The sequence below is a fragment of the Scheffersomyces xylosifermentans genome (assembly GCF_036884685.1).
Source record: "Scheffersomyces xylosifermentans strain CBS 12540 chromosome Unknown RJT20scaffold_4, whole genome shotgun sequence".
Classification (NCBI taxonomy): Eukaryota; Fungi; Ascomycota; class Pichiomycetes; order Serinales; family Debaryomycetaceae; genus Scheffersomyces; species Scheffersomyces xylosifermentans.
This window is the reverse complement of record NW_027042942.1, coordinates 1726372-1752737: the sequence shown is the minus strand read 5'-3', so window position 1 is coordinate 1752737 and position 26366 is coordinate 1726372. Positions and strand designations below refer to the sequence as shown.

The following is a 26366-nucleotide window of genomic DNA, read 5'->3' as shown; positions in this document are numbered from 1 at the left end:
GCGAGATGGGGTAGTGGAAATAGACGGAACAAACAATTATGTCGCTATGGATCTCAAAAACGTCTTCTGTTGGCTAAATAATGAGGCGAGACGAGAATCCGCGACGTTCAGTTGTGGAGAAGACACAGGACGTAGGCAGTGCCATTACTTACGGTGGAGTAAAATTCAACATGAAAGAACAGCGTTGATACAGTATTTTCAGGCCGCTTTCGCCGAGACCGATAAGGATAGACAAGCCATAGCACGGAGCCAATGAGGCAACGAAAATGAATCTTGACAAAATAGCAAAGTTAACAAAAAGCAAATTAAATCAAGCAAGTAAAAGATCCTAACATTAGACCAGAAGACCAGAAAATATGCTAAAAATGACGTAGCCCCTATTCTTTATCAGGGTCAACTTTATAGTTGAACTGTATTGTTTGAACACTATTGTTGTTTGATGGTGGATGCAATATTATATGGCCCGAACCATCGTTTCTTAACCGAAGGAAGATCACCATATCCTGACACCATCCTCCCACACACTCTTGTAACTGATCTTATGACAGGTACTCACACCACGGTGCAACAACGAAGCGATGACAAATGAGTGCTTAAATTGGCGCGTATGAAACCACTCTACGGAGTAACTTAAACAGTCTTCTCCGAATGTTATTGTTCCGCATTAGTAATACCCCGAGGAGTACAATGTAGATAGTTGGAGAATGCACATACAATTGCACCAGGTCAAAAGAATATATAATAAATGACTTTGGCAAGTGATCTCCTCGTCAGTGTAAACTTGTAGAAATTTGAGTTAATAACAAATTTATCAATTTTTGGAGTTACCAATTTACCAATTTCTTCAATTGTAATTGCATAACAACTGAAGTTGACTTGGTAGACCTAGTGCATTCATTAAATTGCTCCTATTTCTGTTCCCCACGATTCAGAACGGCTATAAATTCAACCTCCAAGTACCATAGTAAGATCATTACGAATTTGCTTTAGTCAAAAATTAAACACCTGAGCACTCTTAAATTTAGAATATTCTTTACCAATCTTCTTCCAACATACCAATGAGTGCCATTAAAGCTGCTGTCTCCTCTGGATCCCAGAAAACAGGAGAATTAGCAAAATTGATCCAAATTCCTTACCCGGTCGCTAGCGATGACCAATTGATCATTAAAGCTGTGGCATATGCCGCCAACCCTACCGATTGGAAACATATTGTTTTGGGCTGGGGTCCTGCTGGTTCCGTTGTTGGTTCTGACGTCAGTGGTATTGTCGAAAAAATTGGCAAGAACGTGAAGGGCTTCGAAGTGGGCGATTATGTCTCCACTACATTGCATGGAAACCATTTGCAAGAAAGAGGGGCATTTGCTGATTATGTTATCGTGGACCCTGATACTTCACTTAAGTTTGATAAGGCATCATTTGATGAAGCGCAACTTGCACCTGGAACTTATCCACCTTCCCCGATCAAAAATTTCGAGGGAGCAGCTGCCATTAACTTGAGTTTAGCAACAGTAGCCTTATCTTTTGCTGATAGTTTAAAAATTCCAGACGATAAGAAAGAAAATGCCGACACCTTTATTTTAATCTGGGGTGGAGCAACTTCTACTGGTATTGTAGCAATTCAAATAGCCAAGTTGGTTTATGGTTTGAAAGTTATTACAACAGCATCAGCAAAGAATCACGAATTTTTGAAGTCTTTGGGTGCCGACGTTGTCTTAGATTACAGAAATCCAGACATCGTCGAAAGTATCATCAAGGTCGCTGGCGGGAAGATAGCCTATGCCTTGGATTCGGTGTCCTCTAAAGAAACTTACCAGCAAATGTATGATTCCACCAAGGGATCTAAAAAGGTAGCATTTGACAATTTGCTATTTTTAACAGAGAAGGATATTAAGCTAGACCCAGAAAGGAAACTGGACACATTCGGAGGTACACTAGTCTACTTAGCAACCGGAGAAACCCAGGTATTAGGAGATTTGGTTATTGAAGCAACGCCTGAGTTGATAAGAAGTTACAAGCACTTTTGGTACGATCTCTTGCCTCCTCATTTGGCTCAACTCAAGACACCAGCTTTGAGAGTTTTGCCCAACGGATTGCAATCGACAAATGAAGCCCTAGAACTCTTACGAGAGAATAAAGTCAGCGGAGAAAAGGTGGTATTCAGGGCTTAAGATTCTACAATAGATGTTTATCTAGTACAAAACCTAAAATACTAGATAAAAAAATGCGGTACAAGATTCCCTCTGAGTCAAGAACCTTAAAGTTATGGCAAGTCTCCAGTGCTCGTATTGCACAGCTTAGAATGTGGTCAATTAAAGAGATTGTGTTATTTCATGAGCTTATAGTTTGTTTCCTTTGTGTAATGGTAATGACAAAAATTATATTACTTAGGATATTTGTAATCTTTACTAACATTTTTTTAGAAGCACCATTCCACCGTTGAATCCAACAGTTCGAGCGAGTTGTAACTGCCCGCTTAAAGGGGGTCGGTGAGCAATATTAATCTCTAACACCCTTATTTACACTGCCATAAGGACGGAGGTGCATTATCGTCAACGTCATCACAGCATCTTCAACGACTCCGTAAGTATTATAATAGAGTATTATCAATGAGTTCGTGGCTCCTAATATAATTTCCCAAACAAATGGCCTGAGTTAATTGATAATCTATGCTTTAGGAATGATGCAGCAAGGATCTTGTTACGGATTCATCTGAAGATCCCTTCTAGTATAAAGCCTAACTTTAAAACGGAAAATTGACCTTTTTTCTTTTCCGATGACAAGCGCACACTATGGTGCCTTTGTGGGAAACCACTGAGCAGAAAAGACTCTTGTGGGCAGCGGCTTAAATGTACTGTCTAAGTTCTCGGTCTTAGCCGGCTATTTTATGGGCGGTCTGCGGGAGACGACTGGAATGCTAAAAGCATAGATGCTCAGTGCTGCGGTGAGGATGTTAAAGTAGTAGTGCCCCTATTGTGCATACCAGTAAACAGTAACCAATGGCTAACCCACCTCCATTACAAAGCAATAATATCGCCATAAGTTGCCACATACCGTAAGAAAGACTTCTAATCCCCAACTGTTTTCCTGTCGCTTAACCCTGGCAAAAAATACTCCCTACACCCGTAAAAGCTTAAAATAATATGCTGGGAAGAAATGACATTTCCGTCGCATATTATTTGGGGCACTTTTCCGATCAGTTAATTTAATTTTTTTTTCCACAATAAAGTTTTTGGCACAGTAAACCTCATGCAGCATTAATGGTGAAGGAGTGGCTACTGGGCGGAATGTAAGTCGGACACGGTCAATAGAAGCGACAATAATGCGTGGGAAGTGCCAGGATAATGGGTGGACATTGTCAAACACAGTTATTTTCTGACAAATCGTCTTTGAACAACGGCCAATGGCTTTTCGCAATGCAATTGCTGCAGCATAGTATTTGACCCACTTTGGTAGGGCCATTGGATGAGTAGAAACGGTGCCGCAAACCACGGTAAAGGAAGTTTTATTCACCATGTCGTCCCTGTAGATCCAACAAACGCTGGTGTCATATTGAGTAAAAAGGGAGTTAAGAACCACCATTTTGTACGCAAAAGAACATACTCTGCATGAGACTCTTACCAACACCCTTCAACACGCCAAATGCATTACTGAACCTTGTGTGTAAAGGAATTCTCCTAATGACAATCCCATTTCAGGCTGAATTGTACTTGGGCCGATATAGACTAGTCACCTTGCAGCTGTATGCAGTTCAAAAGTAGGTTCCTTCAATAATTCTATATAAATAATTGGATTGACCCTTGGTAAGGGTATATTTAGCAATTGTCAGTTTTTAATTGTAATTAGTGCCGAGAATCAGGAATTCTTTCCAAACAGTTATAAATAATTATAATACTAACATTGAGATGACTGTATCTACCATCAAAGTAGCTTTGGCTACAGGCTCCAAAAATGATGGAGAATGGAGTGAAGTTGCATCAATTCCGCTTCCTCAAATTAATGATGACCAAATTTTAATTAAATCGGTTGCTTTCGCCGTCAATCCAACGGACTGGAAGCATTTGTTCTTGGGCTTGTCACCAAAAGGTGTAATTATCGGGTCCGATGTTTCTGGTATCGTTGAAAGAGTTGGAGCTAACGTCACTAAATTTGCAAAGGGTGATTACGTTTCCGGTTTTATTCATGGGGAGTCCTCGTTCACCCAGGGTGCCTTCGGTGAATACTCTATTCTTAACCCTGGTACTGCTATCAAGTATGACAGCTCCAAATTCACCTCTGAAAAATTGTCAGTAGGCGACCATCCTTCAGACAAAATTAATACCTTTGAGGGTGCTGCTAGTGTATCTTTGGGTTTGGTGACAGTTGCTTTATCCTTTGGTCACTCTCTTAAAATTGATACCAATAAGGAGAGCCACAAGGGTAAGTCAATTTTAATCTGGGGTGGTGCTACAGCTACCGGTGTGCTTGCCATCCAAGTTGCTAAATTAGTCTACGGACTTGAAGTAATTGCTACTGCTTCATCTAAAAACCACAAATTTTTGCAAGATCTTGGTGCTGATGCTGTATTTGACTACAAAGATCCTAATGTTGTTCTGGATATTAAGTCCTACGCTAAAGGCTCCATTCATTATGCCCTCGACACCGTTGCCAGCGCTACCACATATCAAGCCACTTACGATGCTACAGAAGGAGCCGATTCTGTTGGCATCGACAACCTATTGACCTTGAACGGCAGCGTCATTGAAACCAAGAAAGACAGAAAGGTTCATTTCGGACAATCTTTGGCTTACACAGCTCTTGGAGAGAGCATTAATTTAGGAATGGGTGTTATCGAATCTACACCAGAGCTTCAAAAAGACTTCGCTCACTTCTGGGAGAAGGTCCTTCCTCCATATATTTCAGAGATCAAGACATCTAATCTTAAGGTGTTGACTCCAGGTTTGGCTTCCACTAATGAAGCTTTGGATTTGTTGAAGCAAGACAAGGTCAGTGGAGAGAAGGTTGTATTCAGATTAGAATAATTGATTTAAGCACACAATGGGTCCGTTTCAGAGTTCTTCCTTTCATACGTGAAGTGGTTTGAGAATGTTGTAATATAAGAAGATTATCTATATGTTAAAGAAAAATGTATTATAAAATTGGTTAGAGTAAATAAAATTTTCGGAAAATGTTTGTCTATTATTTGACGCTTCCTTTTTGATTGTAAATTCGAACTTGCTGTAAAGGAATTTACTTGTGAATGTCAAGCAGTAGCTGTTACACACAATGATTTATATAAATTTGTTAGCTCTTTTGGAAGGATAACGGAGTGGTGGAGAAAATGGTCTTCTACACTTTCCGATTCAAATAAATGAGAAAAAAAGAGTTATAACCCTAATTACCTATAATGAAAACTGCTATTGAAGAGGATTGAATGAATGAGCAGAAATCCCAATAAATCCTTAGATCCTTTCAAAGGTTGTGCCTAGCCCCATTTTATTTGTCCAATTTTCCGGCGTCGGGCATTTGAGACAAAACAAAAGCCTGCTGCATTTATGACATTTCCTGAGCATAGAACTTGCTTCCTAAATAGGCAACGGCCATGAATAAACCCAGTATTCCTTTGTATTTTGTATATAGCATGGCATATTTAAAGACCCTTTTTTAGCCAGTGTTGCACAAGAGAAGGCGATCTGCTTTCTTTTCTTTTTTTGCCTGTGTACCACGTAATCGCTCATTTTGGTGAGTCTCTCCGTTGGTACATAGAATAACGGTACTTCCAATCAGCTATTTATAATTGACATTCAAAAGCACCCTTTTTATTGCAACTCTAGCCGGTTCTTGCCCGCATCCCGAATGCCCAACTCCGGGCTATGTCCATCGCAGCTCGTCGCCAAGGGGTAATGAAATGGCTTGATTTCTTGGTTCCGCAGCCTGGTTACCTCAGCCGGGCCTATTTGGTGATTGCAGCCATCTCCGACTCGCATACATGATAACCGCCACGTGACATCAATCAAATTACCGTTTTTGCATTCGCCGAGGTGCCGAATTTTTGATCACACATTTTTCTCGCTGCTTTCTTTTTTGTAGGAGCACGAAAGCACAGAGTCGGACTACGAGGGGAGTGGATGACGCTGAATACGACGAGGAGAAATAATTGGCATGGCACAGACTGGAATAGTGGCGACCTGCGTGGGTGCATCGATGAGTACGTAGCAGCAAGTTGTCATTATTACCACCATCACTATCACCACTACCATTAGTTGATTTAATTAATATCATTAATATTATTCATTGGAAATGGAATTTTATTGGTGATAATAATGCCGCTGCTGCGATGACGAAAGGTCATCTAGCCCTGGATAAGTACCGCTGTTTTCCGAGCCCAGTGTGGAGACAGCAATGGAATGTGTTGTTTTATGCCAGAGTGGGGCCACCAACGCACTAACGGTGTGGCAAGATATAATAACTTCCATGGTGTCGCTAGAAATCTCATTACTTCACTAAATTTGTCGCTAGACTTCTAGAATTTCTCTCACCACAGAACGGTTTAGAACGTCTACAATTTGCTCCCAAAATGTGTCACTCGGCTAGCCTGTACACCGACTTTCTGCCAGAACAATACACCAGCGACAGTAAACATTAAACAGAAAAAGCAAAAAAAAAAAAGAACGCTGTCACCTCACCGAGCAAACCACATAAGTTCCCTAATTAAAAAAAACACCACCACCTCATACAAGCACCTTCGACAATCATCGAAAAAAATCTAAGAATTAATATTTCCATCTCTGAAATAGCATCTCATATCTTATCTGACCTGATAATCTCTCTTCCACAAATCCAATCCCTCAATTCTCCCATTCCTTCCTCTTTCCTGTTTCGTTTCTGCTTCCTCCTTTCCCATCTACCCCCCAGAAAAATCCTCTATCAGGTATCACGCTCTGCCCCCCGTCGTGCACCTACCACCCACCCTCACCGTATCTAAGGGTTAAAATAGATCATACAAAAATTCAAGAAATCATTAATTTTCTATCACCGTAAAAATATAAATTTGAAACATATTTACAACCATAAAATCTACCACTCAAAGGTAAGGGCCATTGACCAACAACATCGACTTTGGATAGAAAAACCGCTTTTTCATTTGGATTCTGCTCTTGCATCACCCCCAGCACCAGCACGAACCCATCTCTTCCTCCAGATCGTCTCCTCCTCACCTCCTGAGGAACAAAGTGTCGTACCGATTCTCAAGGTCTCGGTCTCATTACTAGTAACATTTGTCCGCCCACGCACCGAGCCCACTCAGCCTGAGTGTCTAAGCCTATTCACCAAAATCACACACCGCCGACTTTCCAAGCAATTTAACGACTGTCGGGTGACACGAAGAAGGTACCAGAAAACCGATTCCTTCTACTCCATTCTCAACAGCCCGTTCCTGACACTCGGTGTTTCTGTGAAAAAAAGTTCAAACTTAACCGCTGACCTTGCCTTCGGACTCATCCCGCTTGTACCATTTACACCAATAAACATATCACAGAGTCGATCTGTTGGTGTAACTACATCTTTACAACCCCATACTTCTCATACATGATATCCCACTGCATGAACTTTCATCGTGAATAGATCTTTCTTTTTGTCCACCTTGTTTTTATAGCGTTATCACCTATATGCCTTATTTTTCAACTACCAACAACTATCCTAGCCAAAAAAGTTCATTTTAAATGTTTTCAGCATGGAATCAATAGACATATCTTTCCAGTTTGACAACAAGTCCGATCAGTCGCTCATCCGCCTCTGGCGCTTGACCAAAAATGATTTCATAGATTCCAAGTTCCTGTCCACGGAACGCTTGAACTACCGTTCATGGCGTCTTTTGAATAAGAAGTTTCTCAGATCACATACTCGAAAAGAGTCCAAAGACGCCACACCCACCTCAGTTGTAACTAATTCTGATACCAAAGCTGAGCCAAGTCCTATTCCACAGCATTATAGTATCCACGATCTTACAAAGGATACGCTATCGGAGCTTAAGCCCAAATCCTCGCAATTTCTTTCCGACAGACCATCCCTATTTTCACATAGTTCAAATTTGAGTCTTAGTAGTCGTCGCAAGAGCACTAACAACAGCAGCATAGATTCATACAACCTTCAGCATAGTATGAAGAATCCAAATAAAAGCAAAAGTGAGAATGGGTCGTCTAACATTCCCTCTTCGAATGACGATGAAGATAACAATGATTATGATAGTTATGATGAAGAAGATGATATATCAGATATTTCGGACATAAGCGAAGAAGAAGATGATGATGATGAAGACGATGATGTGGAAGAAACAGCAAATAAGACAGATGCAAATACTGACGAGGCAACCCATAAGCCCTCACTGACTTCTGAAATCCAAAAAAACAATAAAGAAACTACTAATTCACAAGTTCATCCAGAAGTGCTATCGATGACGTTCACAAGCAATAATAAGCATTTCACAAATCAACAACCGAGGTCTAACAGTACTCCTCAACCGTCATCCAGGCAAAATCAGCCAATAGTACGGTCAAGGACATCATTTGTGAGAGGATTCTCTCCCAACCACTCATCAGTTTCTGCTTCTTCATCCTTCTCACCAACAGCGGCAATACAGAATCTGAGGCTTCCTTCCACTAGTTCCGCAAATGCCGCCAGTGATGGAGCTGCATCAAGAAAACTCTCAGTAGCTTCTAAAGCTCTGAGCAAAAATATATTTTACATCGCCAATTCGCCTTCACCACCTAGTAATAACAACAGCAACACTAGTAATTCTGGTGACTGTGATAATACTTCGCCTCGTTCTAAAGCAGATTATTCTGACTCGAACGTAAACAACAGTCAAACACACCTTCAACAGCAACAGCAACAGCAACAGCAACAGCAACAGCAACAGCAACAGCAACAGCAACAGCCACAAGCTGTGAATAGAACTTCTCAGAGATCTTCCCAACAATCCCAGCTTTCGATACAGTCACAGATGGCGCAACCAAGTATACAACGTCAAGGTTCATTATTTAGTAATTACCATTTGCAATTCAACTCAAGTAGTTCGAACATAAAAACTGCAGAAAATTCCACGTCTAGCATCCTTCATACTTCCTCGTCTCATGCTGGAGTGTCTACCGTCTCGGTTGACAAGCATGCTTCGCACGACGGTACAGCTGATAATGAAGCTGACGAATACGACTCCACGGACATATCAGAAGATGAAGACGACGTCGCTGATGAGGATGAAGATGACGAAGGAGGTGAAGAAGTAGAAGTAGACAATCCAAAAGAAAATAATGCTGATGATAACACAAATATTTTGGAGTCGAGAAGTCATAAGCAGCAGCAGACTGATTTCCACTACAGGAAGGGAATCAAGAACAATCACAGAACCACAGAAAAGATTATCATTAAAGAAAGAGACAATAAGAGCCTTCATAACGGCACAGATGTGGAAAATGACAGTGAATGGCTCTCAGTGTCATCTGAAGATGACAAGAGTCAACTCGGAAGGGACACTGACTTCCATCCTTTACAATTTACGAAGATTCTCCCAAGTGGAACCCAGCTTTCTAATGTGTCTTCAGCGTCAACTGATGTCATCACGACTCCGGCTGAGGAGCTTACTCACCAGCAACCAAACCAAAAGCGTTTCTCATCTCCTGTAATCACCAAACCGAGATCTCTTCTTTCCGGACTTTTCTTGAACGAAATGGCAACGCTTCACTCCAATACGCTGCTGCTAGAGAACCCATTCACTAATGGGAAAGCTGCAAGTACCTCAAATGCTGCTAATGCAGTAAAGCCGTCGCTAAAGCGCTCATCTACTACTGGAATAATTACAATTAATCAGAATATTTCCAACAATCCGAAGGCGCAAAGACCATCAATAATATTTACCAAGAGATTTGGATCTCTTACTGATATTTCTAAGGATTTACATGACCTTAGAGCTACTGTCACAACACCATTGGATGGCCAATTAAGTTCTACAAAAGAAATAGATAATATGACCGATGAGGTGGAGGATTCGCTTCTTGGAAAACAAAAGTCAATAGTGGGGATATCCGATTTTAACGTCACAACGACGTTAACTGGTAGTAATGAAAATGAATTATCGGAGCACCCACGGACGTATGACCACACAAGAGAGACACTCTCTACTAGTCTCAACAAGATCTCCAGATCTGTTTCTAATAATTCGATTAGAAATTTGTTAAGCAAAAGTTCAATCAATATATCCAAATTGTACTCGAATTCTAAGTCTAGATTTGGAAGATCAGACACCAGTTTCACCTCCGAAAAAACTCCACAGAATCACGGAGTTGCTCCGCCACTGAACTCACGGGCCCCCTCAAGATTGTCACATCCAGTTGAGGAAATTGAACCAGCAGCTGTTATAAATAAACCGCGCTCTCTCAATGAAATGCATCTTCAACCGCAAACAGGAGCAACGCCAATTTCACCAAGTCATTTACTGGTGCCTCCTTCTACAACACCATTGGGGCTGAGTAGTAATGTCATCAAATTGTCTCCAAAATTGGGCAACAAGTCCTTGCTTACATCAGAGTTAAGTGAATCATTAAAGGAGTCGCTTATCATTGATTACAAACTTGGCAAAATCCCGCTTCCAACGAGAGTGATTGATAACGATAAATTAATGAGAGGAAATGAAGGCTTAATCGCAGGGGCCGATGATAGTGATTTTGACGATTACCATTCGAAGGGATGGTAGTTTAGTAAAAGTTGCATATGGGGCTAAGTGGAACGGAATACAAAAAAATAGTGGGAGTAGCTACTCTCAACTATTACTATACAATTACTATACTGTACTATATTATTGGAATATTTATTAAATATACATTCATATACGACTGATAATTGAAAAACACTTGTTGCAAGATTTTATAATTGTTATAGTTGACTATCAAGCCGGCGAAAAAGATTGCACCTAGACAACATGTCAACTTCTTTTTAAAATGATTCCATACATGAAATTTTGACACACCACAACACATCGTACCGTTGTTATCAAGCAATAAGGCCATCTTTTTCACCCAACCAAATAAATCAAAATTGACACAATATAGCACATAACTTCTAACATTACATTTGTTATAATGATGTCAATATATCTCTATTAGGTGGAAATACTTTTATATATAATATATATTAGATATACATAGCATAGCATATACCGAATTCATAGCATATAGAGCATGAATAAACATGTTACATAACATATAACATATTCTACATATATAATATATCACATAATACCATCAATGGAAGGTGGTGGGGGGGGGGTAAGAATACAAAGTATACATAAACTATGTTATATAACAATTAATTATATAAGAGTATGTAAATATATACCCCTTACTTTTGATAGCATATAACATATAACAAAATACCGTATAAAAAAAGAGACATGAAGATATATATTTTCCATATATAGATATATAACATTCATACGATATAAGGATATAAGATGTATACATATATAACATACGTATATAATAAACAGAAATAACTTACATACATAGCATATATCATATATAGCTAGAATAGCGTATATAAAATATATCATATATAAAATAAATAAGATATATTACCCATAACCTATATAAGATATAAGGTAACACTTAAAAAAAAAAATAACATAAAGATATATACTATATCAGAGTTACCAAGTATACCATACAGTCTTCACCTAATATAACATGTATATGGCATATGACATTAGATATAAGGTATACAAGAAACCATAGTCTAGAGAAAGTATATAATAACGATTTAGAGATATTGATTGTTATACGAAATATATATCATATATCATATACCATATATCATATATAATATGTCTATACCATAATAATATTAAATACTACATGTATATTAATGCTATATCATATATATTAATACTATATTATGTAAGTATTTATAGCATATATAACATATACAATATAATTACCACAATACAATATACCATATACAACTTAATATTACCATATAGAACATATATATACCATAAATAACATAAATACCATATATACCATACCAGTTGATAGTCTGCAAAAAAACCACCCCATTCAAGCCTGCACACACCACACCACTATCAATAGCTGAAAAATTCCAATTACGATTTTCATTACTTGATGAAGACTAGGTCTATTCACTCAGTGGGACAAGAAATAGCTAGAAAGCCATGAAAACGTGTTACTACGAACTCCTAGGGGTGGAGTCCACGGCCACAGATGTGGAACTCAAAAAGGCCTACAGGAAAAGGGCTCTTCAGCTCCATCCAGATAAGAATCCGGATGATGTAGAAGCAGCTACCGCTAGATTTGCATTGGTCAGAGCAGCATATGAAGTCTTAAGTGATCCCCAGGAAAGGTCCTGGTACGATGCCCATAAGTCCTCGATTTTGAGGGACGAGGATGACTACGAGGATACAGAGGTTGAAATGATCATTCCTAGCATATCTGTAGAAGAATTGATGAGATATTTTAATCCATCGTTGTACGTCAAGATCGACGATTCACAACAAGGATTTTACAATGTCGTTTCACGGCTCTTCCAACGTTTAGCAGCTGAGGAAGTAACCCATGGTAAAGCTCAAGGTGAGCCCAAATTTAATAAATATAAAGATGACGACGTTAACGTGAATGCAATCGATAGCAGCTTCCTTTTATACCCACAGTTTGGGACCAGTAGAGCAGATTATGCTTCAGAGGTGCGGCATTTTTATAATAGTTGGAGTAACTTTGTCAGCGTAAAGTCGTTTAACTGGAGAGACGAATATAGGTATTCTATGGCGCCAGATAGGAGAACTAGAAGAATGATGGAACGTGAAAACAAAAAGGCCAGAGATGCAGCTAGGAAGGAGTACAACGAGACCGTTCGTAACTTCGTACAATTCATAAGGAAGAGAGATCCTAGAGTAAAGGCTGGAATAAGCGAATTCGAGAAAGCGAAGAAAAAGCAAAAGCAGCAAGAGCTTGAAAAGCAGGCCAAGCAACAAAAAGTAAGAGATATCATGGAGAATAAACAGGCATTCCAAGCTCAAGATTGGCAGCAAATGTCCCTTGAAGAACTTAATGAATTGGAACAGATGCTTGAAGATGAATATGATACTTCTTCAGACCTGTCTGATAGCGAATACGACGAAATCGAGAATCATATGGAGGAGGATGTATACGAGATATATGAGTGTTTTGTGTGCAACAAGAACTTCAAGAACAAGAACCAATTTGAAGTTCACGAAAGCTCGAACAAGCATAAGAAGCTTTTAAGGAAATTGAAGTGGGAAATGAAGAAAGAAGGAATAGATTTGGGCATTGATAAGCATGATATAGACTTGGACGAGTTTGAAACTGCAAGCAGTGAGTTCGAATCAGCTGGAGAGGAATTACAAGACGACGTTGCAGGTGATAATGAAAAAGTAGATGTATCACAAAACAAAGAAAGCGAAGGAGAAGAACAAGTTCCAGTCGAAAACGAGGAGCTTGGTGTAGACGATTATGATGTGGATGATGTGGTTGATAGCGAAGATGATGTGGAAGAAACCAAAAAGGTAGTGGAGAAGAAGAAAAGGAAAAATTCTGATATAAATTCTTACTTAAGCGAAGTCGATGACGAGCTTGCTAAATTAGCAAAGGGAATCAAAATTGACGATAGCGATGATGACTGGTCAACCAGTAAGAAGAAGAAAGACAAGAAAAAGAAGAAAAAGGCTTCATCTAGTGTTCCAAGCTCCAGGGAGCTGTCAGCTATTCCTGAAAGTGCACTGGTGACTGTAGGTAGTGAGAAGTGTACGGTCTGTAATGAAGCCTTTGCATCCCGAAACAAGCTATTCCAGCATGTCAACGCCACGGGGCATGCAGCACTAAAGTCATCAAAGGATAAGAAGAAGAAGGGTCGTAAATAGTAGTATTAATAGAACATAGACACAAAATGGAACGAAAGACTACTTCATGGTGTATAGACAAGTTAATGTAAGTACATAACTGCGCAGCTTTCAAGCCTAGTTATTCATTTCATCATAATCAGTGCAAAAGTTGGGAAGGGTGTAGGGTTCTAGAATGCAAGAGCATAGCTTCATATGTCTTGCAGCTCTATCAGTAACTACATTGCATTTGAAACCATAAATTCTTTCCACAAACATTACATCTACATCATTTGAAGGTTGGTACAACAGCAGCGAACAGTCTACATTTCTTATTAGTTTAAGTATATATCTTAATTGTCGATATGTCTAGGAGTTTTTATTCTATTAAAGTGCACATTACATACTTTCCAAAACTTTGACATTGTCCATATGTTGCGCTATTAATCTTACAATGCATTGGAACCACTTTCTTTCAACCCCGTTTTACTCTGTTTAATAATTGCGACAACAGGCTCGTTGATACCCTTGTTACCATGTGCACCAAGACCTTCACCCTTTACCCAACCCAACTTTTCAAGTAACTGTCTTCCTATATTGTCATGACTGATCTCAGGAGCAGCACCTCCAACAATGTCACCTTCCTTGGGTCTTGCCTGGGAGTGGGTGTGCTTTCTTTTATCTTTCTTGCCATCTGTTCTCTCAATCTCATCCTTCGGTCTTTTCACATCAGTACGATTGAAAATGGGGCGCTGCTTCAATATATGCCCAATTTGATCATACCTTGGAAGGTAATGGAAAGTGCTTCTCGATTTGGAGACTTTCATATACATTTTCAATCCATTTGGTCCACTTCTAGAAGATTTCATGTTGTAACACTTCGCCATCTTTGCGACAGTCTTATTTCCATGGCTATCGAGAGGAGGGAAAGACAAGGTATCACGATTACCATCATGCAAAAATAGTTCAAATTCCTTCCTGATATCTTTTATATGCATCGAGTATGAATAGAGCACAGTTAAGTCGTGCTTTTTAATCGCCTGTTCTAAAATCCTTTCTTCTTTCAGGCCCTTCTTGGCCCTCTTATGTGCTCTGTGCATTTCAAATTGTTCCTGAAGAGATTCTCTTAATTCGTTGTCAATATTCATGGAATCGAGATCAAGCTTCTTTTTACGACCAGTGCCTTTGGTCCTAAGGGTTTCAGTTGGATTATCAAGACTTAAGAACGAAGTCAGTGACTTAGAGTATGCAATCAATGCTGCCAAGTCATCCTCCTCTTCCATCGCACCTTCATCAATGAATTCTGTCACCGGCTCGTCTTCGTCTTCATCTTCTGAGCTTTCGGAAATGTAGACATCGGAGTAGTTTGGATGCTCCTCAACTACATCCTTTAATAAATCACCTGTAATAAATTTTATGAAACTTCTCATCCTATGCTGTTTCACACCTTGCAGCATGGCATAGTCCTTAAGTTCATCTTCGTCGACCCATCTAAAATCGTCCATGGAACCGGTGAGATCAACGTTGCATATGTAGTATTGATTTTGTATACCAAATCGTACATTGCTAACTCTTATTTGCGACACATCAAATTCGTAATCCTCTTCCAAGAATCCATACTCTGGATCTTCAGGCACTCCTTCATCAGAATCGGACTCCTCTTCACTGTCTGAGTCTGAGGTATCTGAATCCAGACCAGAATCAGAAACTATCTCCGAGACATCGTCAAGATCAGCATCGTCATCATCATCATCATCATCATCATCAATATCGTACTCAATGTTTGAGGATGAGCCTGTAGCTATGTTCCTCAGTTCAACTGTAGATGTTTTTGAGTATGTTCGTCTTCCATTCACAGACTGAAGCTTGCTTTCAGAGACTTGGTGCTGCTCATGATTCTCATCCACGAATGTAGAATGCCTATTGACACCCAGTGAAGGAAGGTCTATCACTATATCACCATTATCGTCTGTAAATGTATGAAATGCCACTTTTCCGATGTTTAAGGTAGAATCGTGGTCCAACTCCTCAACGGGTTCCAGGGTAACTTGTGAAGAAAACAAGTCAGAAGCCTGTGGTTTTCTTAAATTATACTTTTTAGCTACCTCTGTATCTGCACCATTGTCAATTTCCAAAGAAATCGAATCATATTCCACTTTGTGCTGGTGGATAATGTTCTTTTTTGTGGATTTCTCATCAGTTATACTGAGATCTTTAACAGATAAATCCTCCACTGCTTGTCCTTCTTCCGGAAGTACAACATCCTGAACTGCGTCATTATCATTTTCGTCGTCTTCAATCTCAATTTCTATGTCGTCGTCCTTGTTAACTGCATCCTCATCTTTTTCATCATCATCATCTTCTCCTTCTTCTTCTTCTTCATCCTCTTCTTCTTCTTCATCTTCGTCGAACTCCGAATCTGGAGTTTCTTTCTTGGAACCACTGTAATCTATACTTTCAGTAGAATCTTCGAGAGATACCTTTTCCTTCTCATCGGCAGTTTTCTTCAACAAGTCAGCACTGGGATCAAACACCTTCTTCGCTTTAATAAACTCAATAGGGCGATTGCGAAACGTGCTATTCAAGATCTCCCCACGATGCTTTTCAGTATAATATATCTCATCCACGAACTTACCTGGACGCCTGGACAAGTTGGACATGCTAATTTCCTTCGGAATATATACATTTGATTCCAAGTCCATCAACTCTGGCACGTCAATACTTGTGTGGACAGCAGGCCCACGGTGGTTGTTAGACTTCCCTTTACTCTTCTTCTTTTTGCCATTTATGATTCTTCCACCACCAACATTTCCGCCTCCTCTGCGGCGATTCGAGCCTCCCCTTCGATTTCCACGGGGCATTATAATTTTACTGTAATAATTGTACTTACAAATCTACAAAAGTCTATATACAACTACGGCTAACTACTATTAATGTCTAATATAATCAGTTATGTCATACTCAACAAGACCATTGCAAATTTAATATTTGATAGAGTCATCGCTATCTGCAGGAGGGACTTGATAGGATGCGTGCCTTAAGTTAAGGGTTGCAACATTGAGTTGGATCGAGTCTATGGGGTTTTCGGTGTTTGGGTAGGAGTGTTGAGTATAGAGCTTAGGAGACAAGCAAAGGATTGCTACACATGACACAAGGTACAAAGTATATGGAAAAATAACGCAATTACATACCGCTGAGATGGAGACTAGATAGAACCTTGTCATTGACAACTGCCGTGAGATTGCTGCTAAATTTCTTTGCCAGGAATCTTTGCGGCCTTTGGGGCATTTGTGGCATTTGTCAACGCGTTTCTTCTGAAGGTTTGGGGGATAGAAATTTAAATACGACAGTTTAGAAGTGGAGGAGATTGTCTTAAAGTCGACTCTATCTTATTGTAATGGGCAAATTTGTCAACAACAATACATTTTGCCCTCCAACTACTGTCTCAGAGAGCCGTAACCACGTAAGATATGTCATACCTGCATATACTCGAGATAATCACCTGTGATTATATGCCGTACCTTATATCATGTGTTTTATGGGGTCAACGAAAAGCATTTAAAACTTGAATTATTTGACTTTAACGTCATAGACATATTGCCTCGGCACGATTTAAACCATATATCAAATTTTCGTAACATCTCGTTACCATCTAAGGCCTATTTCCTACCCATCCCGTTCTCATTACTTAAGGCAGGTCGTGTCCCAACCACTGAATCATACCTCTACGCACTACCCTATCTACACACAGTCCTTATCTCATGTCTTAACTATGCGACGCACTCAATTTTAGTATTGTTATTATTATTACCGCTCACATTAGCAGTGCTACCATAATTGGCATTATAATGTGATTATTATTGTGATTACTTAAGACATGGAATGTGAATGTGTAGCAGTGTTCTTCTTGATACAGTTATTGGCGGCTAATAGAATAGTTTAAAGTTAAGCAGTATAAGTGACGGATTGATAGAGTAGTGTTGATAGACGTTGGTTTTACAGTTGGATTAAGACACTACAAAAAAATCCACAATGACAAGTCGGGAGTCTGAGGTTTCTAATGGCAAAAGCGCTTCTATTCGTGGTGGTGGTGGTTGTGAGGAAATTGCTGGTAGTGGCAGCGATATTGGTATTGCTTCCAGTGGAAGTGGAAGTGGAAGTGGTAATGAAAGTATTGTAGGAGTTAATATTGTTGACGGTGATCGTACAGTAGGTGATGCTGTTGTTGTGGAGGCTGGGTCTTCTTCAGAACAAACGGCTATCCCCAGCGAATCCAATTCAACGCCGTTTAACTTCTCCAACATATGGCAGCAAATTACAAACATAGCAGAACAAAGCAAAAGCAGCAACGAGTCTCTTGCTACACAAAAAATCGTAATCCTCGGAGAAACCTTTGATTCAGTACTGGAATCGGAGAAGGATATCGTCTCCAAGATCTGCCTAACATACAGATACGGGTTCGAGCCCATTCAGAGAGCAGTCAATGGGCCTACTCCCCTTTCATTCATGCAATCGGTCTTGTTTAGTAAGAGCTTGATACATAACCTACAGAACATCCCTAGTCTTATCGAGAAAGAACAATTCACATCGGATGTGGGGTGGGGTTGTATGATTAGAACGTCTCAGTCTCTCTTGGCCAACACTTATCTTCGGTTATTGACGGAAGTGTCAAATAAAGACGTGGAGCAGGGAGTAGATGAGGAATATCTCATTTCACTCTTTAAGGATACATCCGATTCACCATTTTCCTTACATAATTTTATCAAAGCAGCAGCTTCTCTGCCATTGAAGGTCAAGCCAGGCGAGTGGTTTGGTCCTAATGCAGCCTCCTTATCGATCAAGAGATTATGCGACCAATACTATGGCGATAGTACTACAACCGAAGAAGAGAAAGGGAGAAAGCTACCAAAAATCAAAGTTCTTATCAGTGAAAGTACCGATTTGTACGATGACCAAATAAAAGAAATCTTTGAAAACGACTCCAAAACTCGTGGATTGCTAGTGTTGTTTCCAGTAAGACTAGGAATAGATAAGATCAACGCATATTACTACTCTAGTTTATTACATCTTCTTTCTTTGAAGCAGTCGGTTGGAATTTCTGGAGGGAAACCATCATCGAGTTTTTACTTCTTTGGATTTCAGGGTGACGAATTAATCTATATGGACCCACATTCGGCTCAGGCATTTGGCGACACAATCGATTACTCTACATACCACACTTCGAACTATCATAAGGTGAACATCAGCAAATTGGACCCCTCTATGATGGTGGGAGTTTTGTTGCAGAACTATCAAGAGTACGAAGAATTTAAGATGAAATGTAGTGAGACATCAAACAAAATTGTTCACTTCCATTCATTAGCAAGAAGCAATTCGGTGCACAGAAATAGAAGAAAAAATTTTGAATTTGTCAACATAGATAAGAACGATCTAAAGGACGAAGAAGAGTTTATCAGCATTGACCGTGTGAAACGGTCCGAAAACACAGAGGACTTCATTGACTTGGGCGACGATGAAGATTTTGTGGAAACAAACACAAATTTAGATTCAGCAGGCTCTGAAGTTGTAAGCGAATCTGACAATTTAGTAGATGGAGAGAATTTAACTGGATCCACCAACGCTATTGAGTCGCAGCTTGCCAGAGAGTCTAAAAGCGCCGATGCCATCGTTGCGAAAGTGATCACATTGGATAACAACTCCATTACAGAAGATGAAGATATTTTAGCTGAGCATTCTTCAACATGAACGGCGTCCACATTATAACTAATAAAATGCAGAGAAACGAAAACGAGAAGGTTTTATAGAAACATAAACTTGCGGGACAAGAAGTATTTAGAGAAAATAGAAGTCTTATGTTTGATTCAAACGGAAATACAAGCGGAAATTAGTAGCCAAAATTATCGTAGCTTTTACTAAGTAGCATTCTATGAAGCATGGATGGAACCTTTTTGCATTTTTTTCCATATTGTATTATTCAACTAGAGGTTAATACTAATTTTGTCTTCCCAATTTTTCATGAATTTTCTTATTCTTTATATCCTTCCATTTCAAATTATGCCCAGATATCTACATCGATCCATTACAAATAACCACAAAAATCACTAAGAAGCACAATAGGATAACAATTACACTTAATCTTCTCCATCCTATATCATACATACTGGCAGCACGGGCCTCACAAACCTGCTTCCTCAAACAAATAGTCGTGTGCGGTCCATTCTCTCTTAACTATTAACGATGGCTAACAATGATTAGTATAGTGATAAATCTAATAGAACTCATCTTTTTATAATATAAAAGTGTGGTATCTTTACATAGGCGGTTCTATTTATAGGTCAACAGATCACACTTGGTAGTTCTGAATTGTTTCTATCTCTGATTATAGCGTAAGTACTTCTTATTCTGTGATTATTAAATAGTAATACTGCTTCTTAAACAATCTTACAGAAAAGAGAGGGCTTGATATTCTATACATTTCGTACACATTAACCATGAAAGATAGTCTAAAAATCTGCACAGTCTGTGCCTCTAATAACAACAGATCCATGGAAGCACACAAGCAACTCAAAGATGCCGGTTATAACGTAAACTCATTCGGTACGGGTTCTGCGGTAAGACTTCCTGGTCCTTCAATCGACAAGCCCAATGTCTACGAGTTCGGAACTCCTTACGAGGATATCTATAATGATTTGATCTCTCAAAGTTGTCGTAAGATGTATGAAAGCAATGGATTAATTCATATGTTGGACAGAAATAGGAAAGTCAAATCAGCCCCTGAAAAATGGCAAAATAACGCTTATGCCGGTAAATTCGATTTGGTGATAACTTGTGAAGAGAGATGTTTCGACAGTGTTTTGGATGACCTTATGTATAGAATGTACACCAAAGAAGATGCAGATGACGTGAGGCAGATAGTCCATGTGATAAATGTTGATATCAAGGATGATAATGAAAATGCTTTGATTGGAGGAAAAGGCATCTTGAAATTGGTCAATATGATTCACGAATTCAGAGTGAAAAAGCTGGAGTACGAAGATGAGTCAGAAGTGATACTCGAGGATCAGATGATGAACATATTGGCCAACTGGCAGAAAGACCATACGCACTTGCCTACATTGTATGGTGTGAGTTACTATTGAAGCAAGGAATTAGAAGATAAGAAAACACTAGCCAGCAAAACGTTATGATGAGAGTGATATCGCATAGCACGAACTCATCTAGAGCACATACCATAACTAATTCGACCTGGGAATGACCTGAGAGATACTGTGTCTCCAGAATGGATACTCTATTGGGACTCCATTGCATCTTAATATATTGAAGTTATTCCTGTTATTCCTTCATCACAAATGCATCTCACCAATTCACATAGTCAAAATAATACGCCAGAGTCACCCTTCTTGTTATTATAGCTTTATAGGTCTATTAAAAATATATGTATTATAATATCACTAAGTTCATTCTGAACCTAAAAAAAGATCTATCTATTCTATTCACATAGTAACAAATGAATACCATTCCGTACTCCATTCACTAGTATATCTCTTATCATCGCTGCTCCCCTTTACTATAACTTCTTTTATCACACTCCCTTGTCTAGTTCCCTATCATCAATCATTACTGTATGTACAACAATTCAATATACAATTATGCTCTTTCTTCTCATAGCACATTCTTTATCACATTCTTCCCTCCGTTTTAACGCATTTTTCTTCGCACTGAAAAATTTGGGATTTCCCAGGCCTCTTCTGATGATGAATGGAGAAGATGAGTAGTAGATTGTCTTCATAGATATTGGTGGAAATCAGAAGATATATAGCAGAGAATGCCGCCAAAAGGGAATATAAATGCCAAAAAGGCAAAATTGTACAATAGTCGTACTATACGAACTCAACTCTCGGACCCAAGCTTCACGGAGAAGGAGAAGTTGAATATAGCAGACTTCCTCAGGGCCAGAGAGTTCGAGATATCATCGTTTGAAAGATCACAATTGAACACCAAATATGCGTCCTCCACTAGGGTTTTCCAGAACTTGCCTCGGACAATGAGAAGAAGAACCGCCTCCCATAATGTTAAAAGAATTCCTTCTCGTCTTAGGTCTCGAGCTCTACGTGAGATGCAAAATTCTACAAATGGCGTTCCCCCCAAGAAGAAACGTCTGAGAGGAAGACAGATTTACGAACTACAAGTAAGGAGAAAGCTCTTAAAGTGCAGCTCCTTACTAAAGAAGGTAGGAGGCTTGCCAAATGACAAGGTGTACGGAAACCTGAATATACGATCCAAAATACAAGAACTCACCAAGCAAATAAAAGAATTGGAACTGAGTGACAAGGAAAGAAAACCGTTAAACAATGAAGTCGGATCTTATGATAACACCGGGATCAATGCTTATGCATCCAGACCAAGAGGAAATATCAAGTATTACAAACGCCAAAAAGAAAATGTGTGGCTTCCAACTCACATATGGCATGCTAAGCGCTTTCATTTGATAAAACAGCATGGATATCAGATTCCACAATCACCAACTCAGAAATGTTTCAAATCCATGAACCGCCAAAACAAGAAGGGTGCTGTGATATTCGATACTTCTTACTATGATACTATCATTGTCGAGATCAAAGGTGAGGAAGAGTACAAAAGCTTGCTTCTCAATATTACCAAATACAAGAAAAGGCTTCCTGATTCATTTCTAAACGGAACCAAGACCTATAACAACTGGATATACTTGGGAGATGAGACAAATAAGGTAGGAAAGGCCATGATCTATTCCAATTTATCAATTAACAAGATTTTGGTACGCGTTTATCCGTCTCTATTCCTTTCAGTATTCGAATATTTGAAGTCTAAAGTCCAAAATTATTTCTCGGAATCCAATATATACGATTGCCGTTACTCATTGGGAAGTATTGACCTTTGCGGACCGCAGGCAATTCCAGCAATTAGCAAAGTTCTTCACATTGTGAAAGATCAGAATCCTGCTTCTCTCAAAGTCTGGAAATTTCTAGCTTCGTCAAATGACTCAGGTATAGTTCCAGTTGGTACAACCATCGCATTTGAAATATGGGATCCGAGGCTCTGGAAAAAGCCAACTAGGGTCCCTCCACCTCAAATGAATACAGAATTCACTATCAACGACTTAGTTGTGTCGCTAAATGAAGGAAATTGCGATGGAATAAATAAAACCTCCATAGAGCACCTTCTTTCTTCAGAAGGAAGAACTGCTTCTTATAAAGACCAGTTATCTATCAAGGCTATAAGCAAAGAGTTTAATAAGGTATCACCTTTGACTAATTCAATTCAACACAAGGAAGTTGCACCTCTGCGCATTCCTGTCTTGGTGAGCAAGATAGGTCAGAACAAATGGACAATTATTGTGCCATGGTATTGGGTATTACCAATATGGATACTGGCAGTGCATGTTCGGCAAGTCTTGCCAGGTGGTTTGAAGCAGTTGCATCAGTTCAATTTTGAAAGTCTCAATCCCACATTCCCACATGACTTCCCTTTCTTAGCAGATGGATGGTTCGCTAATGAAGCCTTGGGGAAGCTTAATGAAGCTAAATATTCCAAGTTAAAGAAGAGTCTGGTTAATACTGCTCGTCCAGACTTTGAAGATCCTGACTTGTTCAGCCCATTTAATTGTGATTGGACTGCTATAAGGAATTTCGTTTTTCTTCGGAAGTTGTCCAAGAAATCAGTTGAAGACCTTGCAAAAAACGAGCCAACATATGTGAGACATATTGAAGAAACGGTTCACCGTGAATTAAACAGCTTACACGACATAAAACAGCAATCAAAAGAAATTTCAAATATCTACACTGGCACTACTCCCCTTCCAATACCAATAGCATTATACAATAAGAATATCGAATTCCATGCTGCTTTTGTGGCTGGTAGTTACGAGATCGAGAATCTCGTGGCAGTCGCCAACAAACAGTTGCCCGTCATTCAAATTGCCATCGAATTGGTAAACAAGGGCACTATAAGTGATGGAGCTAGATTATATTTTGCAGGTACCGGAGCCGAACCAATCCCACCGAAGTTGGATCATTTTTATACAGCTGGTTTTGCAACCAGTGGTGCCTATAACCTAAGCGAAGGACATGCCACTGCAATTGGTTTAATTCGGGCAGACGTGAAACTTCAGTCCAACCACAACTTTTTATTTATTAGAAATATTGGTAAGACAACATTCCACTTGGCTAAATTCCATGAAATATAGAATAGATGTACATAGCTGCAAAATAATAGACACTAACATGGGGTTGCCTATAGCAAAGTGTAATCCGGGTAACAGTCGTTGAGAATAAAATATATTTGGTGAGCATAGTTACCCGGATAGCTGTCAATGGTATAAAAGGAAGTCGATCTCGATCAGAAATTGTAATTTCTGGAATACTTTTTACTCTTCATACTTACCAAGAGATATTGCGGGAGATCAAGTGTTCCTGTGATAATAGGTTTTCAGAGGCATTGCACAGCGCCATGAGAGCATATTCCAACTTCCCTAATGCTCACATATCCTTCGGGGTATTGAGTGGGGTTGTGTGGATCTTGTAATTTTTGATTTCCTTTCATTCTGATCATTTATTATGAGAAGACAGGAGCTTTACCGGATATGAAATTTTCAATCCGTGAATTGCAAGATAGATTGAATTGTCTGATAATCTTTTAATTTTCTTGAGTCTGGCGATTCAGAATGTTAAAATTTTGAGTGGCAACGCATTCTACAACTTTATATTTGACGTTAATAACATATAGTGCGTAAAGTGTAATATTCTATATAAAGTAGTTGGATTACTCTATGGGAGGCCCTTCGTTGTGATGGTCATTACTCTTCTATATGCACCGAATCATAAATTCTCATCAAATTATTATTATATATTATTAGTTTGAACATACTCTATGGATGTCTATAAGTCTTTTTGGCTAAGTGCTACACATAGCTGCCTTAGTTGTGCATTGGTGGAACATGACTATTGTTGTCTTTGAACAAAGCAGTACCAGCTCCATTACTCTCAACATTATAAATCTGAGGTTCACCTTGCTGGCTGTTTTCAGAGAAGTCGTTTTGATTCACCATTCTAGAATTCTCCCACATACGCATCAACGACTGTTTGAAGAGGTTGACGTTGTAATCAATGATCGTCAACGACTTGTCCTGGTTAGAGGAGCTTGAGCTAAGTAATTCTTCGCCGTTACTATCGTTGAAGTCGCTATTAATGTTATTATTGTTGTTGACTGAATTTCTAATATCGTCGTTTCTAATGATAGCCACAAGCGCTAAACCTCTGATCATTTGCTTCAAGTATAATATGGAGCCACTCGAGAGATGACTGATGGATTTCAATTCTTTGACCAGCTCGGAATCCTGTTTTCTGTTGCTTTCCTCATTCTCCACATACAAATCGTCTAAATCTATCGTTATATCTATGAATTCAGCACAAACCTCGTATGTCTGGATGTCAACTGGTGACGAGTCTGTTGCAACGTATATCTTAGAATTCACATCGAACAAAAAAACCTTGTCAATTGACGAGTGCTGTACCAAGTTATCAAGCATATTCTCTAGAGATGGCAATTCTGGAATTAACTTCTGTACAATACGAGAAAATGCTTCGTAGATGGAATGGTCAAAAATAGAAGTCAAGTAAAATGAAACCTGAACACCTTCGAGTCCCAAGTCTAATAATTCGTCTCCTGTCCTTTGCATGATATCCCTCTGAGCGTCTATTCTGTAGTCTTCTGATAATCCATCAATCTTATGGATTAACACTTCAATATTTATTTTAGGATTTACTTTGTATGCAAATTCGATGATCATAGACAAGTTGGTAAGGGCATTGAGATATTCATCCTGTGAGTCAATGACATACACCAAAGCACCGATGCTGGAGAAGAGTCTTTCCGAGTCATAGTTTGGCTCGAAATAGTTCAATTGGCCTGGTAATTCCATTACCGAAAGATCGATCAACGATGAAAACTGCTCTGTTGTAGGTTTTGAGGTACTTTCCAAATATAACGTATCCAAAGGTTGCATATTGTGGAAAACAACCTTGCAAATAGACGACTTGCCTCCTCTTCTCAACCCCATCAAGAGGATCGTGGCATTGGTGTCTTTCGGGTTAGGCAATAATGTAGCCTCCATTATTGCTTTCTGGGATAGTTGTCTAGTACAATTTTTTTTCAATTCTCCACTGGTTCCGATATTGTAATCTCAACCTGGATTTTACCAACTGTCAACTCAACTCTTATCTATCAAAACACAAAGAAAGCAAACGAACACAACCAGTTTCTAACCCACCACTCACTCATCTGCTTAACTAAGGAAATGTTATCGCACCGGGAAACGTCGCTCGTGTATGCGGTCGTGTTGCTACCGAGCAGCTGTATGTATTGTGAGTTGATGCTTGATTGGGTGGGAAGATAGTTGAGGCAAGAGATGGAGGGTTACTGAGATTTCTTCAAAATAAAGAAAGGGGGCGAGGAA

General features: G+C 39.3%; 9 protein-coding genes across 9 annotated transcripts; 7 read left to right on the top strand and 2 right to left on the bottom strand. All coding sequences in view use genetic code 12, as the record gives it.

Annotated features, from left to right (window-relative positions):
* The first annotated feature begins 657 nt into the window (after positions 1-657).
* RJT20DRAFT_45724 (zinc-binding alcohol dehydrogenase family protein) lies at positions 658-2384 on the top strand. The gene has a single exon (XM_064920226.1). The coding sequence runs from the start codon at positions 1059-1061 to the stop codon at positions 2166-2168; it is 1110 nt and encodes a 369-aa protein (XP_064774654.1). The 5' UTR covers positions 658-1058; the 3' UTR covers positions 2169-2384.
* Positions 2385-3816: 1432 nt separating this feature from the next.
* RJT20DRAFT_45709 (zinc-binding alcohol dehydrogenase family protein) lies at positions 3817-5506 on the top strand. The gene has a single exon (XM_064920224.1). It carries the CDS (start codon positions 3903-3905, stop codon positions 5016-5018), a length of 1116 nt encoding a protein of 371 aa, XP_064774653.1. The 5' UTR covers positions 3817-3902; the 3' UTR covers positions 5019-5506.
* A 2202-nt stretch (positions 5507-7708) lies between these two features.
* RJT20DRAFT_135327 (uncharacterized protein) lies at positions 7709-10723 on the top strand (the record flags this gene model as incomplete). The annotated part of the gene is made up of 1 exon (XM_064918395.1): positions 7709-10723. The coding sequence occupies one exon, from the start codon at positions 7709-7711 to the stop codon at positions 10721-10723; it is 3015 nt and encodes a 1004-aa protein (XP_064774652.1).
* Positions 10724-12156: 1433 nt separating this feature from the next.
* Positions 12157-14179, top strand: RJT20DRAFT_45706 (uncharacterized protein). The gene has a single exon (XM_064920223.1). The coding sequence runs from the start codon at positions 12197-12199 to the stop codon at positions 13916-13918; it is 1722 nt and encodes a 573-aa protein (XP_064774651.1). The 5' UTR covers positions 12157-12196; the 3' UTR covers positions 13919-14179.
* A 55-nt stretch (positions 14180-14234) lies between these two features.
* Positions 14235-16812, bottom strand: RJT20DRAFT_128512 (uncharacterized protein). The gene has a single exon (XM_064917291.1). It carries the CDS (start codon positions 16735-16737, stop codon positions 14326-14328), a length of 2412 nt encoding a protein of 803 aa, XP_064774650.1. The 5' UTR covers positions 16738-16812; the 3' UTR covers positions 14235-14325.
* Positions 16813-17701: 889 nt separating this feature from the next.
* RJT20DRAFT_128510 (cysteine protease) lies at positions 17702-19767 on the top strand. The gene has a single exon (XM_064917290.1). It carries the CDS (start codon positions 17909-17911, stop codon positions 19619-19621), a length of 1713 nt encoding a protein of 570 aa, XP_064774649.1. The 5' UTR covers positions 17702-17908; the 3' UTR covers positions 19622-19767.
* A 371-nt stretch (positions 19768-20138) lies between these two features.
* Positions 20139-21313, top strand: SSU72 (RNA polymerase II subunit A C-terminal domain phosphatase). Its single transcript, XM_064917289.1, has one exon. It carries the CDS (start codon positions 20368-20370, stop codon positions 21013-21015), a length of 648 nt encoding a protein of 215 aa, XP_064774648.1. The 5' UTR covers positions 20139-20367; the 3' UTR covers positions 21016-21313.
* Positions 21314-24167, top strand: RJT20DRAFT_128507 (ribonuclease P/MRP protein subunit). The gene has a single exon (XM_064917288.1). The coding sequence runs from the start codon at positions 21702-21704 to the stop codon at positions 24096-24098; it is 2397 nt and encodes a 798-aa protein (XP_064774647.1). The 5' UTR covers positions 21314-21701; the 3' UTR covers positions 24099-24167.
* Positions 24168-24552: 385 nt separating this feature from the next.
* On the bottom strand, positions 24553-26175 carry RJT20DRAFT_45673 (uncharacterized protein). Its single transcript, XM_064920222.1, has one exon. The coding sequence runs from the start codon at positions 26022-26024 to the stop codon at positions 24828-24830; it is 1197 nt and encodes a 398-aa protein (XP_064774646.1). The 5' UTR covers positions 26025-26175; the 3' UTR covers positions 24553-24827.
* Between the last annotated feature and the right edge of the window lie 191 nt (positions 26176-26366).